Raw genomic sequence first — 18753 nt, 5'->3', positions numbered from 1 at the left:
AAAGTACCAGCAACACCCAAAACACCAAAATAAATTAGTTTGTAAACATACTTTTACATCTTTATCACTCTCTGATTTTCTTTCCCGTTCCTTTTCCTTATCTTTACTTTTCTTCTTCTTGCTTGTGGATCGTTCTCTTTCATCTCTGCTTCTTTCTTTGTCTTTATCTTTCTTCTTCTCCTTTTTATGTCTAGGATGACAGTAAAATGCTGACAAGATGCTTGAAACGAACTGCTCAAGAACTTTCACCATTAATTAAATAGGAATAAGTTTAAACTTGTTTTAGATGGCAAACTTGACCCACGTTCACTTGCCATAAAGAGGACAGCAAAGATCCAATTTCAAGTCACTCGATACAAGCTGTATATCAGTAATATAGGGGAGAAGACTATAACTTGATTACAGGTCTAAAATGCCCAATCCTAAACAGTGTTTATTATAACACAGTCTCAAGTCATGAAGAGAATATATCAGCACATTCTTAAGCATTTTAATTCCTGAAAAGGAAGAAAAACTCTAGGACAGTTCCTAAAAAACAGGACAGATTTAATAAAAGATTAATATTCTTACCTCCTAGGGGATGGTGAGCGAGACAATTTTCTTTTGGGAGACCTAGGCTTTTTAGGAGATCTTGTGCCACTTCTGCTTCTTCGTCGTCGTCTCTCTCTAGAACCACAAATGTGCAAACTAGACTTTAAAATACAGTATTATCCAAAAACTGCAGACACATCATAGCAGATGTGTCTATGATGGAGCTCCACTAGAAACAGAATTCTGACAACGAAAGACCCATTTTCAAATACTGTTTTGAGCCTAAGACGCAAATGAATACTAAAAAACTGCAATTCTTTTTTGCAAACTATGTGCCTTTCCTTTAATGCCCTCAAGAAAACCCTAATTTCTAGCAATACGTCTTAAAGACATTATGTCATCAAAACATTAGAAATGTTAAACTTGGGGAAAAACTGATTAACAAAAGTTCTAACTCAAGGAAAAACAGTCTGAAGTAAATTATTATCTATGGAATCAGTTTTAGATTCATTCAGTGGCCAGAACGTGTATAGGATAATATGCTGTGTTATGGAAGGCAGTTGCTAATAAAATTCAAAATTACTTCTAAATCATTAGGTAAAATTTAGAGAACTAGAGTTAGTGGTAACACAGATCAAACTGACTTCCTGTTGTCTAGCAAACCATGCCCAATTCACGCCCTGCTTTGAGCAATTAGCTTTTTAAGATGAACCTCTCCTCTCTCTTTAAATTTTGACTTAAAAAAAATTCTGCTTCTACAACACAAACAGATGGAAAGTTCTGCCCTGTTCTTGGGCTGGAAGAATCAATATTATTAAAATGACCATATTACCCAAGGCAATCTACAGATTCAATGCAATCTTTACCAAAATACCAACGGCATTTTCGCAGAACTAGAACAAATAATTTTAAAATTTGTATGGAAACACAAAAGACCCCAAATAGCCAAAACAATCTTGATAAAGAAAAACAGAGCTGGAGGAATCATACTCCATGTCTTCGGACTGTACTACCAAGCTACAGTAATCAAAACTGTATGGTACTGGCACAAAAACAGACACACAGATCAATGGAACAGAATAGAGAGTCCAGAAATAAACCCACACACTTATGGTCAATTAATCTATGACAAAGGAGGCAAGATATACAATGGAGTAAAGACAGTCTCTTCAGTAAGTGGTGCTGGGAAAACTGGACAGCTACATGCAAAAGAGGGACATTAGAACATTCTCTAACACCCTATCCAAAAATAAACTTGAAATGGGTTAAAGACCTAAATATAAGACCAGATACTATAAAACTACAGGAAAAGTAGAACACGCTTTGACATAAATCACAGCAATATTTTTTGGGATCCATCTCCTAAAGTAAAGGAAATAAAAGCAAAAATGAACTAATGGGACCTAATTAAACTTAAAAGCTTTTGCATAGCAAAGGAAACCATAAACAAAACAAAAAGACAACCTACAGAATAGGAGAAAATACTTCCAAACAATGAGACTGACAAGGGATTAATCTCCAAAATATACAAACAGCTCAATATCAAAAAAACAACCCAATCAAAAAAATGGGCAGAAGACCTAAACAGACATTTCTCCAAAGAATACACACAGATGGCCAACAAACACATGAAAGGATGCTCAGCATCACTAGTCAATGGAGAAATGCAAATCAAAACTACAACTGAGGTATCTGTCACCTCACACTGGTCAGAATGGCCATCATCAAAAGGTCTAAAAATAATAAATGCTAGAGAGCGTGTGGAGAAAAGGGAACCCTCCTACACTGTTGGTGGAAATGTAAACTGGTGCAGCCACTGTGGAAAACAGTATGGAGGTTTCTCAAAAAACTAAAAATGGAACTACCATATGACCCAAATTCCACTCCTGGGTACATGTCCAAAAAAAAAAAACCACAAAAAAACAAAAGAAAAAAACAAACCCACAAACAAACCAAACCCCACACAATTTCGAAAAGATACATGCACCCCAACGTTCACAGCAGCATTTTTTAACAATTGCCAAGATATGGAAGCTATGTTAAGTGTTCATCAACAGAAGAATGGATAAAGAAAATGTGCTGTATCTATACAATGGAATATTAGTAAGCTATAAAAGAGAATGAAATTTTGCCATTTGCAGCAACATGGATGGACATGGAGGGGATTTAAGCTAAGTGAAATAAGTCACACAAAGGATTAATCTCCAAAACATACAAGCAACTCATGCAGCTCAATATCAAAAAAACCAAACAACCCAATCCAAAAATGGGCAGAAGATCTAAATAGACATTTCTCCAAAGAAGATATACAGATTGCCAACAAACACATGAAAGAATGTTCAACATCATTAATCATTAGAGAAATGCAAATCAAAACTACAATGAGATATCATCTCACACCGGTCAGAAAGGCCATCATCAAAAAATCCACGAACAATAAATGCTGGAGAGGGTGTGGAGAAAAGGGAACCCTCTTGCACTGTTGGTGGGAATGTAAATTGATACAGCCACTATGGAGAACAGTATGGAGGTTCCTTAAAAAACTAAAAATAGAACTACCATATGACCCAGCAATCCCACTACTGGGCATACACCCTGAGAAAACCGTAATTCAAAAAGAGTCATGTACCACAATGTTCATTGCAGCTCTATTTACAATAGCCAGGACATGGAAGCAACCTAAGTGTCCATTGACAGATGAATGGATAAAGAAGATGTGGCACATATATACAATGGAATATTACTCAGCCATAAAAAGGAACGAAACTGAGTTATTTGTAGTGAGGTGGATGGACCTAGAGACTGTCATACAGAGTGAAGTAAGTCAGAAAGAGAAAAACAAATACCGTATGCTAACACATATATATGGAACCAAAAAAAAAAAAAAAAAAAAAGAAATGGTCATGAAGAACCTAGGGGCAAGATGGGAATAAAGATGCAGACCTACTAGAGAATGGACTTGAGGATATGGGGAGGGGGAAGGGTAAGCTGGGACAAAATGAGAGAGTGGCATGGACATATATACACTACCAAACGTAAAATAGATAGCTAGTGGGAAGCAGCCACATAGCACAGGGAGATCAGCATGGTGCTTTGTGACCATCTAGAGGGGTGGGATAGGGAGGGTGGGAGGGAGGGAGATGCAAGAGGGAAGAGATATGGGGATATATGTATAACTGATTCACTTTGTTATAAAGCAGAAACTAACACACCACTGTAAAGCAATTATACTCCAATAAAGATGCTAAAAAAAAAGAGAAAAAAGTCAGACAGAGAAAGACAAATACTGTATGACATAACTTATACATGGATCTAACAAATACAACTAGTGAATATAACAAAAAAGAAGCAGACTCACAGATATAGAGAACAAACTAGAGGTTACCAGTGGGAAGAGGGAAGGCAGGGGGCAATATATGGGTAGAGGATTAAGAGGCACAAACTATTAGGTATAAAATAAGCTATAGGGATACACTGTACAACACAGGGAATATAGCCAATGTTTTATAATAACTATAAATGGAGCATAATGTTTAAAAATTGTGAATCGCTATACTGTACAGCAACTAAACTTAAAAAAAAAAAAACACAAAAAAACAAATCCCACCTAATGACAGCAAACTATTGGGTGTAAGACAAGCTCAAGTATGTACTGTACAACATGGGGAATATAGTCAATATTTTGTAATAACTGTAAGGGAATAGTGACCTTTAAAAATTGTATACAGGGCTTCCCTGGTGGCGCAGTGGTTGAGAGTCTGCTGCCAATGCAGGGGACACGGCTTCGAGCCCTGGTCTGGGAAGATCCCACATGCCATGGAGCAACTAGGCCCGTGAGCCACAATTACTGAGCCTGCGCGTCTGGAGCCTGTGGTCCGCAACAAGAGAGGCCGCGATAGTGAGAGGCCCACGCACCGCGATGAAGAGTGGCCCCCACTTGCCGCAACTGGAGAAAGCCCTCGCACAGAAATGAAAGACCCAAGACGGCCATAAATAAATAAATAAAATAAATAAAAAATTAAAAAAAAAATTGTATACAAAATTTTTTAAAATTAATTAAATTAAAAAAAGTTATAGGACTTGGAAGATGACCATTATATGATTTAGGCACAAACAAAATAATCAAAAAACTAAATAAAGCCCTATACTTTCAGCTGTCTTCATTTTAGCTTCCAAATTAAGCTTTAAATAACAAAAACCACCTTACAAGTCATCTGTGACCCCTGTCCTGGAAGCATTACACAGAACTTTCCCTTCATCAAATATTTAAGTTTGTCAGGGTTGTATACCTTACACTTTCTTGTACTGCTTTGTGTAACTAATATTCCAAATTCCTTAGATGGAAAAGATGTTTTTTATATTGTATTTCTGTTCCCTATGATAGACTGTAGTACAGTGGCAAACAATAAAAACATATAGAATATGCCATAGATATTCAATAAAAATGTACAGAATATGCCATAATTTAAGAATGATTCACTAATTAAATAGGATAAGGCGCTTATGAATAAATCCATTAAATAAACAGGCAAACAATATGACTCCAGTTTTTAAGGTAAGAAAATACATATTGCACATCCCATCTTTTATGCCCCTTTGCCACCTCAGACCTACTCTGGCATTTCCTTGAGCACTTATATCTGGTTTAACTTTCTTTTTTTATATATTTATATATATCTTTTTAAAGAAAATATTCAGCACCTTGAAAAGAAACCCCGTATCCTTTAGCTATCACAGTCCAACCACTAATCTACTTTGTCGTTATAGATTTATCCATTCTGGACATTTCATATGAATGAAATCATACAATATGTGGTCTTTTGTGTCTAGCTTCTTTCATCTGGCATGTTTTCAAGGCTCATGCATATTGTAGCATGTATCAGTACTTTGGTTCCTTTTTACTGCTGAATAATAATCTATTGTATGGAATGTACAACTTTGTTTACACATGTTAGTGGATATTTGGGTTGACTTTTTGGTTTTGAATAATGTTGCCAAGAATATCCATGTACAAGTTTTTGTGCAGACATGTTTTTGTTTCTCTTGGGCATATCACTGGGAGCAAAACTGCTGTGTCAAAAAACTCTCTCTGTTTAATTTCTTTAGGAATTGCCAACCTGTTTTCCAATGCAGCTGCACAAGTTTACATTCTAAGGTTGAGCTGTAACAGTTTTTTATATATTCTAGATACAAGTCCATTATTGGAAACATTATTTTTCTAGCACTCTGACAGTTGTCTTTACCTTCTGAGTGTTCTTTGAAATATAAAAAGTTTTTAGTTTTCATTATCCCCAACTTATCTATTTCTCTTTTGTTGCTTATGCTTTTTGTCATATCTGAGGAATCACTGTCAAACACAAGGTCATGAAAGTTAACTTACATATTTTCTTCTAATAGGATTTTAGTTTTGGCTTTTAAGTCTTTTATCCATTTTGAGTTAATATTTATACATAATGTGAACCTCTTAAGTGAATTTAATCAAGATTAAGAAAACAAACACTGCAGTAAAATGTGTAAACAAGACTGGAAGAAAATGATTTGCTGAGAAATTCAACAGCTTTAAATTTTGAGAGAACTAAGCCTCACCTGTGTCTGTGGTAAAAGATTTAAGGATTCTTAGTGATGCTAGGAGTCCTAACATTTGAAGAATTATTTCCTTACTGTTTAAAAAAAGTACAATGACCCTTTACTTTTGCTTAATGGAAAATGAACAATGTCAAGAAAATGTTACTGGGACTGACATATACACACTACTATATATAAAATAGATAAGTAATAAGAACCTACTGTATAGCACAGGGAACTCTAGTCAGTACTCTGTAATGGCCTATATGGGGAAAGAACCTAAAAAAAAAGAGTGGATATGCGTATATGTATAAATGATTCACTTTGCTGTACACCTGAAACTAACACAACATTGTAAATCAACTATACTCCAATAAAAATTTTAAAATAAAATAAAAAGTTAAAAACAAAACAAAAAACTAAAGATTGGAAGAAAATGGAATTAAGTATGGCCAACCCTTACTACTATCATATGAATCCCATGTTAAGTGTGAAAAATGTATTTTCTGAGAAAGTTTGCAACACTGAATTTTCACTACAGCAGGTTAAAGATAGAATTACTACTCTTAAGAATGACACAAATCAGAACTTGCATTGCCTCCAATTATTTTATCAATGAACCACTATGTATGGGAAAAAAATTATTCTGAGTATTAACATGTAGATATTTTAAATATAACTTACTATGATAAAATGAATTTAATGTGATAATCCAGTATACTTTAGCCATTAAAACTTAGATGTTTAGGGGAAAAAAAACCCACACAAACAATTCAAATTATGATGTGAAATGCATATAGCAAACATAAAAACTGACCTCTGCTGAATTCCCACATTATTTTAAATACACTCTACACCATAAAACATTAAGTGAAAAGAAAAATGAACTTTAGGTTATTCTTCACAAATTGCCTTTAAAAAAACTTCACCACTGAAGTATGTAGCTATGTACTGAAAAACATTTCATGTTCACAGCCTATTGATAGTCTTGCAAACAAAGCTTAAAAAAATGAAAGCGTAAAAAAATGCCAAGAATTCATAATGCCACCCTACCTGCTTGCACTTCTGGAACGTCTGGCTGTGCTGTAACTTTTTGGTGGTGTTTTGGAACGTTTCTTTTCTTTGTCTTCTTTCTTTTTGTCTCTAATAAATGAAAACAATTTATGAATGTATTAGAAGATTCAACTAATATATATTTCTATCAAACTACAAATAAAAACAAAAGTACAGTGAAATCTAATCTGATTCTTAAATTTTATGTTTTTCTGATACAAACTTAAAAAAAATAGTAACTCAAGTGGCATATTTGTGGTAAACAAATTTTAAAAATCCTATTTTCCTGGTATTCCACATACTTCTCTCCAAGAGCAAAGCAGACTATGTGGCAAGAAAACAAGGATGGTGGCCAGTTTCTTAGTATGTCTGGCGATAAACGCTAATAGTTTAAATAATTTTCTCTAGGCTCTTCAACACTCTGTTTTTCTCTCAGCTAAGTACCAGTTTCCCAACCGACCCTGGCTCTAAATCCTCTACTGACAGGCCAAAACCCCATCACTATTTTAAGTTTTTCTTTCAAAGCACACACCCGATGTAACCTCTTCATGGATGAAGCCAACCTTCTTACTTTTTCCCTGCTGCTATATATTCTGGGCTATTCAATGCTTTTAGAAAAAAAACATCAACATGGACTGCTACTACAACCAGGCCTCCACTCTAAGGTCTTTTTACAGATTCTTCTAAGTTTACTTTTATTCCCCACAGCATTTTTTCGTCCCAAGATTCTAGGCAAAAGGTAAAATATATACATATTTATAATATATATATGTCCCTTATATCCTTATACTCATAAACACACACCTATTTTCAACTATTCTATAATTTTAGAGATTAAAGTATCTCTTCGGTTGTTCTAAACTAATCCCACCCTATATTCTGTATTTCATTCCCTCCCATCTTTGCTCATCCTGCTCCATCAGTTATCCTCTCTATTCATTCAAGTCTTTATCATCGAATTCCTAGATTACTTTAATAGTCCCGTAAGTGGCCCCAGTCATGTTTTCCACAAATTGATGCTATACCCCCTATCAGAAATCTTTCGAAGTACAAACTTGAAAATATTAATTCCCTGCTCATCACTTTTCCATTCATTCCTGTTGCCTCCTGGATAAGCCGCAAACTCCTTAGTGTGAACAACAAAGCCTTCTATGGTGATCTGTCTCCTTAACTTTCCTGACCTCATTTCCTGGTCCTTCTATACCAAAATACTTGCTATTTCAAGAATTCATGCTAACTTTGTAAACATTCTCTACCTGAAACCATGCCCCCGAGTCCAGTCAAATCTATCAGAATTCAACACTCAAGAGTCACCTCTCAATAAATCTCTTCCAACATCCCTAACAATGGCCCTTCCTTTGTAATTACATTCATCTCTCTCTTAGTATAAAGAAAGTTCCTTGAGGGAAGGAATGCCTAATTGCTTTGTATAAAAGATGTTTCATTAAGTAAGCTTGTTTGTTTGATTGACTGAATTCAGAGATGACTAACTCTAAAACATGAGTAGAAGCCTCGTTAGAGGATGAACACTCAGTAAAGCTATCCCAGAACCTCTGTCCCCACTTGAGTTATATGCTGACCAAGAATAAATTTTGTTGCCCCCTCCCTGTGATCCTTACTATTTTAATTACATAATTGAATATATGAATGGGTAAAGTAGTATAAAACATATGGCTGCTTCTAGAAAATTAAGGCAAATATTTTAGAAAGAGATAAAGGACATTTGTTAAAAATTAAGTGCTGTGAAATTGTATTGTGTGACAACAAAAAATGGGGGAAAAAAATCTAGGTATTTCCAAGTAACAGAGTTCTCAACACCTTTAAAGGTGGTTTAAATGAAAAGAAAGTGATTTGGTATGTATTACTCAAGACCAGGCCTAATTTCAAACAGTTTGGCCCTATATGAAAAAACAAATTACTGAATGCATGTTTAAGTCGAAATACAATGTTAAGGTGGGGATGTCTGTTTTTTAATGAATCCTCACTTTAATTCTCTACTGGTCCCCAAACCACGGGATAAGACTGTTAAGTATGGTTCAGTCTCTGGAATATAGCAATATTGAATTCATATTTACAAAGGTGCTCACGATGAGGTATATAAAGATGAATTAGAAAGGCATGACTGTCTGCCATAAACTCTTTGGCATACCAAGAGATGTGGCTGGTAACACTAAATCCTTAGTAATGGTTGAATGGAAAAGAGGAAATGAAAAAAGGCAGTAGAAACAGCTAAGAATTTTTACTACAAAGAAATTTTCTCTAGGCCTTCAGCTGTAAGTAGAAATCTCAAGTTTATGAAGGAGCACAAGAAAACAATGTCAGCCTCCTCCAACAGTTTCTTCCTCAGTACAGTCCTAGCTCCTATCATAACCTCTTCTTTGTCATTAAAGCAGCAGTATTTGGGGGTGTTGGGAACTCTAAAATTTGTCTTCCCACTCAGTGTTTGTTAATAGTTTTTTACTGTACCTGTTTTTTGATGTGCTCCTTGACCTTCTACCCCTCTCTCTGGAATGAGATCTTCTCCTTCTTGGACTTTTGGATCGTCGTCTACTCCTTGACTTAGAATGTGATCGCCTTCTTGATCTGCTTCTTGACCGCCTTATAATGTAAAAGGAAGCAAACACATGTATGTAAATGGAAAAACACTAGCTCTGTTTCTGACTATTTCATATAAGCATCAGACAAAAGATTCAGACATGTGGACTAGCCATCAGTAAGTGAGGGTCATTTCCTGCCATTATTTATTTACTCCACACAACATCTTTGATATCCTAGAAATTAGTAAATACCTTTTAACACCTGGAATTCCTCACCTTTTAATCTTTTGCTCAACCTGTCAAATCCATCCTACTTTGCCCATTGAAACTACAACTCCAAACTTAAAAATACTGCTAGAGAATGAAGGAAAACAAAAAATATCTGACTCATTTGCATCATTTCGCAATTACATAGCATTTTTGCAAGTACACCTTATTTGATTCCTCACTATTGCAAGTTAAACCCATTTACTACTTATCGAATACTTATTTATGCCCACTACATGCTTTACAAACACTAACTCATTTACCCTCATAGTAAACCTAATAAAGTATGTACCATTATTATTCCCATTTTAAAAATGGAAACCATACAGTGTGTTGCCTTCTATGATTTCCAATTGTTCTCTGAAATATATTCCACTTCTTCGATTTACAGTTTAAGAGAAATCCAAGCAATGCAGGCATGATACAGATACATACAACTCCGTACAAACTGCCTTTTCTACTCTTATGTGTCCTCAACATTACATCATCATCTCCTTCCTGCCATGTAAGAGATGTTTCTCTCTGTGCCTACCGCATACCACCCCGCCCCCCATACTTTCTCTGAAAGGTTAAGTGCAATTAACCTTTTGATGTTCTTTGATCCTCTTTCCTATATTTTATTCCTTTCTATTTTAAGAATAATTGAAAATAAACTGCAGTTCTTTGCTTAGACTTGGTCATTTAATTTCTAGTGGACCATTCAACCTCTTTCCATGGAAAACTTCAAATACAATTTAAACTTTTTGCTTTCACTTTTTCAAAGTGCCAAAGGATGGACATTTTAGTGATGTAAAAGATGTGTGTTCAAATCTCATTTATAAGCCAGTTAACTGAGAGCATTCATTATTTAACCTCTTTGAGCGTATTACTTCAGCAAAGAAAAATAGCACCTCCATCACAGAATAGTTGAAATTATAAAGCCCAGCTCAGTGCCTTACTGTAGACATATATATTATATACTGACTCCCTCTTCTCTTACTGATGTGCTAACATAGTATTGCCATCATTCTCTAGAACAGCTGTTTCAAAACCCATCAGTAGTAGTGTCTCATCAAATTCAGTAACTTTATGTTTTGCTCATCTCTTATTTTTGACCATATTTGAAACTATCTACTAAAGCAATCCCTCTCAATAACATGTCTATATCCTAGGAAATTTTCATGTAATGCTTACCTACCTTTTTCTAAGCTCCATAAGGACAAGGGGTATATATGTCTATCTTATTCACCACTGTACCCTTGAGCAACTACTACAGTGTCTGACTAGTAAAAGGTACTACTAATATATTTTGAGCGAAATATTGACCCTATAAAATATCAGATCCATCACTTTCTTATTAAGAATTTAAAAAAATTCTGGAAAACCAAAATTGATGCTATTAGAATTAAGCAGTGTTCATCTTTTGAGAATTCTGGCTTTAACAAAAATTTAAGTCAACAATCATTTTAGCAAAACTGTTACACATTTATCCTACCTCTAATGTATATAGAAAAAAATACAGTTGTAGGAAAAAATCATAAGTGCATTCTTGTAGGTTTCCTTCTAAACAAAGTGATTAATAACAAAACAGTTTTAAAAAATCTAGTAAGCAGAGGTATTATTACATCAATCAATTTATTATAAGGTGCCGAAAGTTATTTTTCAACAGCATTGCACTGCAGAGCCACTTCAACACAGTTTACATAAGCTTTTAAAAATTAGAAAAATATAGATTATCATATTACGTATCTAAATACGTAAAAAGCTTATTGAACGTAATGGTCATTTTATATACCAAGATGCTTAAAATACTACAACTCAAAATATTTATCTTTCTGTTATGAGGCATTACTACAAGTGTTCAAAAGCACTTTGTTCAGGGAAATAAATGTTTCACTGTTATTTCCCATTGGTCATAATTAAAATTAGTATTTGAAAGCCTTAGCATGTCCCTGTTATGTACAAAGGAAAAAGATATAGGTTCTCCTTTTTAAGTCTTTCTAAGTGTTAAACTAAGCTATGAGAGCACCTGTCCTGGAAGGTTAGGATTCTAAGTACAGGCACAGCTCAGAGATACTGAGTTTGCTCCCAAACCACTGCAATAAAGTGAGTATCGCAATAAAGTGAGTCACAATGAATTTTTGGTTTCCTAGTGCATATAAAAGTTATGTTTATACTATACTGTAGTCTGTGAAGTGTGCAATAGCATTATGTCTAAAACAGGGTACGTAATTTAATTAAAAATGTTGCTAAAGATTGCTAAACATCACCTGAGCTTTCAGTGAGCCGTAATCTTTTTGCAATAGTAACAACATCAAAGATCACTAATCACAGATCACCATAACAAATATAATAATGAGGTTAGCTATTTTGGAGTGGCAATTGACAAGTGTGGAAAGATTAAACCAAGATGAATAGTAAAGATCCTTGAACACCATTCTAAGATTTTATGTGTCAACTTCTTAAGACAATAAGGAGCTTCTAAAGGTTTCATAGAGCTGTGACATGTTTTAGATTTGGGTTTTTGAAAGACATCTTTAAGAATGAGATGGGCTGGGGGAAAGTGGGTGACAGACACACCAGACAACACCACCCTGTAACATTCTGCTACAGACTGAATGTTTGTGTCCTCCCAAAATTCTTATGCAAAACCGAATACCCAATGTGATGACATTATGAGGTAGCGGCCTTTGGGAGGTGACTAGGTTATGAAGGTGCAGCTTTCATGAATAGGATTAATGCCCATATGAAAGAAGTCTCAGAAGACCCCCTGGTCCATTCCCCTATGTGAGGACACAGTGAAGAGACAGCAAACTATAAATGAGGAAGCAGGTCCTCACCAGACACCAAATTTGCTGACACCTTGATCTTGAACTTCCCAGCTTCCAGCACTGTGAAAAGTAAATTTCTATTGTTTATAAGCCACCCAGTCTATGGTATTCTGTTAGAACAGCCAAATGGACTAAGACACAGTCTAAGAAATGACTTATCAATGTTATTGGGTCTGTCAATTTTTTTTTTCAAAATAATAACAAGATATTATCTGCCTTTTCCACTGTGACATTTGCACTAATGGTGCAAAAGCAATGGTGGTGTACAAGTGCTGGCATCTCCTTATTACAAATCAAGGTAGCGGCAACTGAACCTATTATCTACTGTATGCTTCACTGGCATTTGTAGTATGCGCTTGCAGTAAACAGAAAGAAAAAAAAAAAAACCTGCCATTTTCACTAAGGATGTTTTTGATAAAGCCAGTAAAAACTATTAATTTTATTAAATCTACTCCCTTGAGTAATATTAGAGTAGTATTATTTTTGACTAGTAATATTAAATCTAGTCCCTTCAGCAATATTCTGTGCAACAAAACGGGTAGTATGCATAAATCACTTCTGATACTTTATAGTTCAATGACTGTGTCAAGGAAGACACCTGTGTGATTGAGTGTGAGCTCACCTAATTGCTTTTGCCATGAAACATCATCTTTACCTGAAAGAACAAGTGACAAACCATGGTTGTTCAGACTTGGGTATTTGGTAGAACACTTTCATGGAAAATGAGTGAGGTTCATCATTTCAAGGAAAACAAATTTGTTGCCAATAATAAAATTTGAGCTTTTAAGAGAAAATTAAATTTTGGAAAACTTGAACACACCATTGTGAACTTGACAGCTTCCTAACACTTTAAAACGGTTTACCGATGAGATGTGTGGCGATATTACCAAGTCATTTTTTGATCTTGTGTAACAAAATGTGTCAACATTTGAAAACTTGGATAATGCAATAAATCAATCATTTTCCAAACCATCAATGCATAATTGTACAAAAGCATGCCTGAGAAAAAGATACATCAAGGTGTAAGAAAGATCAACAGATTTTAAAGTAGCAAAATATAAAAGGTTCACTATTACGGTTTCAGATTCCATATTACTACTATCTTTTAAGAAAGTACTCTTGTTAAGTTTTGGTATTCTATCAAAGAATACTATTCCCAATTACCTGAAAAGACTATAAAACTACTTTTCCCTCTTCTCACTATATATTTGTGTAAGATTTTCTACATATATTAACCAAAATATACTGCAATAAGTTGAATGCAGAATCCTGTACATGTCTTCCAGTAAGCCAAAGGTTAGAGAGATTTGCAAAGATTTAAAACAAAGCCATTCTTTTAATTTTTCTGGAAAAGTTTTGTTTCAAAGCTAAGTTAATACAAATGGGTTTACTATTGTTATTTCAGATGATGGTTTCAAATTTTATTACGGCCAACACTGACAGATGTAACCCACATAAACAAAAGCTCATCGGAGTACTCAAATTTTCTACAAGTATAGAGGTCTTAATACCAGCAAGTTTGAGAGCCACTGGGCTAGAGAGACCCTTACAAACTTATACAGGAATGTCATGTGAAAAAGAAAATACACTGGTCCTTTTAAATTGCCTAGTCTTACTCTAGGTAGGATAAAGAATAATAGGTACTATCATGTGGTTTGTCCAATACAAAGAACAATCTCAAAAAAGGATAACAAGTTGTCATCTGCAAATATCCAAGCTTTAGATGGTAATCTGCAAGCTGCATGACAACATTCCATGTTCAAACTCTCAGGAGTCCGGTGAAAAGTCAGAACTAGAATTCAAGTTAAAAGTTTCAAGTCCAGTGTTCTTTCCGTAGTACTAATTCATCTTAATGCTCAAATCCCAGTGGCTTCCTCCTAACCCTGGATTTTTGGGGGTTTTAAAGTATCAATCATCCATATCTTTTCTCCATTTATATATGTGTGAACACTAATTCTCATACTCTGCTAATAGCAGTAGTTACCAAAACCACTTTAACCAGGAGCTAATTAGGTTAAGAGATAAGCAGATGTGACATACAGAGAAATTATCTTTGTCTAAGCTACAACTTACTACCAAAAAGCAATCAATCTAATAACCTGTGCCTAGAAGATGAGGGAGTCCTCCTCCTCCTAGAACGTGATCTTGACCTTGAGTGCCTTCGTTTTTCTTCTTTCTTATCTGGATTTAAAAGAAAAAGAATTTGGCTTTAGACATCATCAAGCAGGAAGATTATTCCCATTCAGGAGTTATTCTTAGAATTTATTACCTTAATTTTCAGCTTTAATACAAAATTCTTAAATTCAGGCAGCTAAAGGTTCCTTTGACTATTTCATTTGCCAGACTTAGGAGGCTGTCAAGTGCCATCCATAAAACATCTATGAAAATAATTACCTTTCTCATTCTTTACCCTTTAGAGATTTCTAAATCATGAGTCCCTTTTTCCATTCCTAGGTTCTACTTCCCCAAATATAGCTACCATTCACCCAGATTAAAACTCTCATCTTTACATGTTTATGTATTAATAACATCTCCCCAACCAGTACTTAAGTGTAAAATATGTTTAAAAAATACGTTTATAATAAAAATATAAAATAAACATTTAAAATTGTTGGTCCAGCAAAATGTTCCTTCTTTCATTCATCACTTAGCTCTATGCTCCTTTCCTAAATAAACAGTGTCTCATTATTAACTCTTTTCACTATACTGCTGGGACAGAACTGGATTTTACTAAGCTAGCTCTTTTCTTAATCTGTCTGTCCTTCTTCTTCCTCACTCATTTTCAACTGTGTAAGTGCAGGGAGCAGAGCTAGAAAGATCTATCACCATTTCCTAGTTTTAAAATAACACATAAACTCCTTAACTTACTCCTTTAACTTAGGACATAATGAAAGAGAAATACAGCCATTGCATTCTTCGTATATGGACTATCAAAGTGAGATTGAGTTCCTCTTTTACACATTTAGATCATTTCATTAATAGGATTCAATTTATTGTGAATGTCATTACCAATAAATTAACAAAAATCTTGGGGCAAAAAGAAATTCATAAAGAAACCAATTTTAGTCATTTCAGTTATGAGTTTTCATTGAAAACAGAAATGGTATTCTGGCTTTGGAGTCGTACAGGTCCAGCCATGTGACCTTGGGCTAATTATTTAATAATTTGTTAATTAAATGAGATAATACACAAAGCATCTGGTATTAATTTATCCATTATACTTAACAATTATTTGGCTAATACTATATATAATAAAAACCATCCCATTTATTAAGAAATAGAGTGAAAAAAATGAAAACATTGTTTTTAATGGGAAAAAAAAAATTCAGGACCAAAGATCCAAAAATATACAGGAAGACAATGGGACAACCATTCATTTCATCTCAAAGAGACAATCTGCAAAGAATAATATATTTGCTTTAAACAAATGGCATAAACAGAAGATCTTTAGTAGGTTTTCTTGGTCAAATAAAAGACTGAAATCAATTAGGCTACCCCAACTTAGGCAAACATAAATGATTAAAAACCACCAAAAAAAAAAACCTCATAAATTAAAAACAACCAAAATATCACGCGAAGCATTAGGTAATCCTAGGCACTAATGTTTCAGAATGAAGAATTCTTTAGTTTAGGGAGTAGGAGGTGCTTGTACACTGTAGGATGTTTAGTATATCCCTGGCCCTCTACCTACTGGATGCAGTTGGTACCAGCATGACAACCAAGTGTCTCCAGATATTTCCAAATATGCCTGGGTGACAACTCTTACCCATACCACGCACCCACTCCCAAATGAGAATCACTGCAGTAAATGATCTTTTCACGGAAAATAAAATTTTAAAAAATGACTGAAGTATTATTCAACAAATTTCCAAACATAATTGCATAAACCTATTTTACCTGGTTCTATAGCAGCAGAAATTAAGGACTGTGCTTCTCGTACTCTCTTCATGGCTTCCTCTATTTCTTTACTAGAGGTATCTGATTTCAGACTTGGTGAAACAAGACCAGCAGCTACATGATTCAACCTGGAACAGAACCAAGAATTGTATGTGAAATATTTAAAAATGTACTACAGCATTTCAAATAAACACATGTTCCTATCATCATTTTAGTAAGATACTCCTTGAAAAAAAGTGGGGGGGGGGGAACTCCACAATAATTTTGATAAAATTATATGTAATATATACATAGTATAGTAAGCTTTTGAATATTTACAATGGCACCTGCATTTTAAAAGACTCAGAGATATGTGGAAGAAAAAAAAAAAATCTATTTAATTTTGCTGAACATCCATGAACTTTCTATGCACATTTTGAGAAATGTTAGTACATGGGAATATGCTGATGCTAAAGATTTTTGATTAACAGAACCTTCCTTAATATGATTTAAAAACTTTTACATCATCATAATTTTGTTGGGGAAGAGAATTACTTTTAAGCTTGCACATGGGGAGAAACTGAGGCAAAAGCCAATGGCACACCAAAATTACTTATGAAATTCCTGAATGGAAAGGCTAAAGATACACCTTAAGGGTTTATAAAAGTGAAAAAATACTGTAGACACCAAGTTGAGGCTGGTAGTTATTTGTGGGTAGAGTGGGAAATGTAAACAAGAATGAGTACACAGGGAATTTTAAAAAACTGTATTAGTGATATTTTTATAAGCAGGGTGGTAGATACTTGGATTTTACCTGATACTTTTTAAGAAAAAAATGCCACTAACTACTATAATCAAATGAGTCTGTCCTGCCTCCCCCACATGCTCTCCCACTTACTGACAGTGACTTTCACCAAGTTAAGAAGAAGCATTAAGTTCAGATTTAATATACTAAGAAATTACCAATGAAAACATCTCATGAATTTGTGATGTATCAAGTAGGAAATATAAGTTACAGCATGAAGAAAACTTTCCAAAGCCCCTAAAAAGATGCTGACTATTATTATGTGACATGTATTACTCCTTTACTCTGGGCTAGTGTTTCCCTCACTTCTGTCTTCCTCTTATTCATCCCCTAGGGCAGTGGTCCCCAACCTTCTTGGCCCCAGGGACCAGTTCTGTGGAAGACAATTTTTCCATGGACGGACGGGGGTGTGGGGGGTGTGGGGGTGGGGGGATGGATGGTCCAGGCGTAATGCGAGCGATGGGGAGCAGCAGATGAAGCTTCACTCGCTCGCCGACCACTCACCTCCTGCTGTGCAGCCCGGTTCCTAACAGGCTGCTGTGGACCTGTACGGGCCGCGGCCTGGGGGTTGGGGACTCCTGCCCTAGGGCTTAGCCTCTCTGATCTTTGAACTAAGTTCTCCTCTTTGCAATAAGTTCCCATAGCACCTCTGTACTTCCTCCAGTTGGATGCACATGCTTTACTATAGTTAAACAGTGTCTCCCTTTCTGAGTATAAATGCTATGAAGGCACAAGCTTATAGTAGGTAGTGTAATTTTTTAAATGAATCAACTAAAGACAACACTTAGCTCTTTACTTGTCATCCTGGTTTAACCTATTTACAATGATTTTCAAAGACCAATAATTATTCCAAAACAAAACCCTTTAAAGATGGGCTTACCTCTGGATTTTTTCTCCTTGTTTCTAGAAAACAGGATTACATACTGCATGCCTTGAGAAAACTTTCTTTTAGCTATCAAAAATAAAATACCTGTTCTCTAGATATTATTATATCTCTATCACCAATGGAAACAGAAGAAAAAAATCCTTACTTGGGATCAACAGTACTCATAAGTTTCAGCAACTGGTCTGCAGCAAGAGACTGGAAAAACAAAAAAATAGCAATGAGAACACACAGAATAATAAATGATTACTATTTTAATTTTTTTAGTATGTTGAAATGTCCTAGAACAATCTGGCAAACCTATAGAAACTAACATATCCCAAGCACAACAATGACCAATAGAAATATAATGCCAGCCAAATATGTCATATTAAGTTTTCTAGTCGCAACATTAAAAAAGTAAACTGGTGACATTAGTGACTGTAG

At 34.9% G+C, this 18753-nt stretch overlaps 1 protein-coding gene across 5 annotated transcripts in view; it reads right to left on the bottom strand.

The window, feature by feature from the left end:
• The window catches only part of SRSF11 (serine and arginine rich splicing factor 11), a 46399-nt gene that overhangs the window by 1445 nt on the left and 26201 nt on the right, over positions 1-18753 (bottom strand). For 3 of the 5 annotated variants that reach the window (XM_059924370.1, XM_059924361.1, XM_059924363.1), the window contains 7 exons: positions 18476-18525; positions 16661-16788; positions 14863-14944; positions 9616-9747; positions 7150-7239; positions 571-687; positions 52-190 (listed from right to left, as the gene is read on the bottom strand). In XM_059924370.1, the coding sequence (XP_059780353.1) occupies positions 52-190; positions 571-687; positions 7150-7239; positions 9616-9747; positions 14863-14944; positions 16661-16788; positions 18476-18525 (738 nt within the window). The remainder of the gene's footprint in view (positions 1-51; positions 191-570; positions 688-7149; positions 7240-9615; positions 9748-14862; positions 14945-16660; positions 16789-18475; positions 18526-18753) is intronic. The other 2 variants (XM_059924371.1, XM_059924367.1) reach the window with 1 other exon arrangement.

This window comes from Balaenoptera ricei, chromosome 1 (genome assembly GCF_028023285.1).
Source record: "Balaenoptera ricei isolate mBalRic1 chromosome 1, mBalRic1.hap2, whole genome shotgun sequence".
NCBI lineage: Eukaryota > Metazoa > Chordata > Mammalia > Artiodactyla > Balaenopteridae > Balaenoptera > Balaenoptera ricei.
The sequence above is the reverse complement of the archived record's forward strand: the minus strand, read 5'-3'. Positions and strand labels throughout refer to the sequence as shown.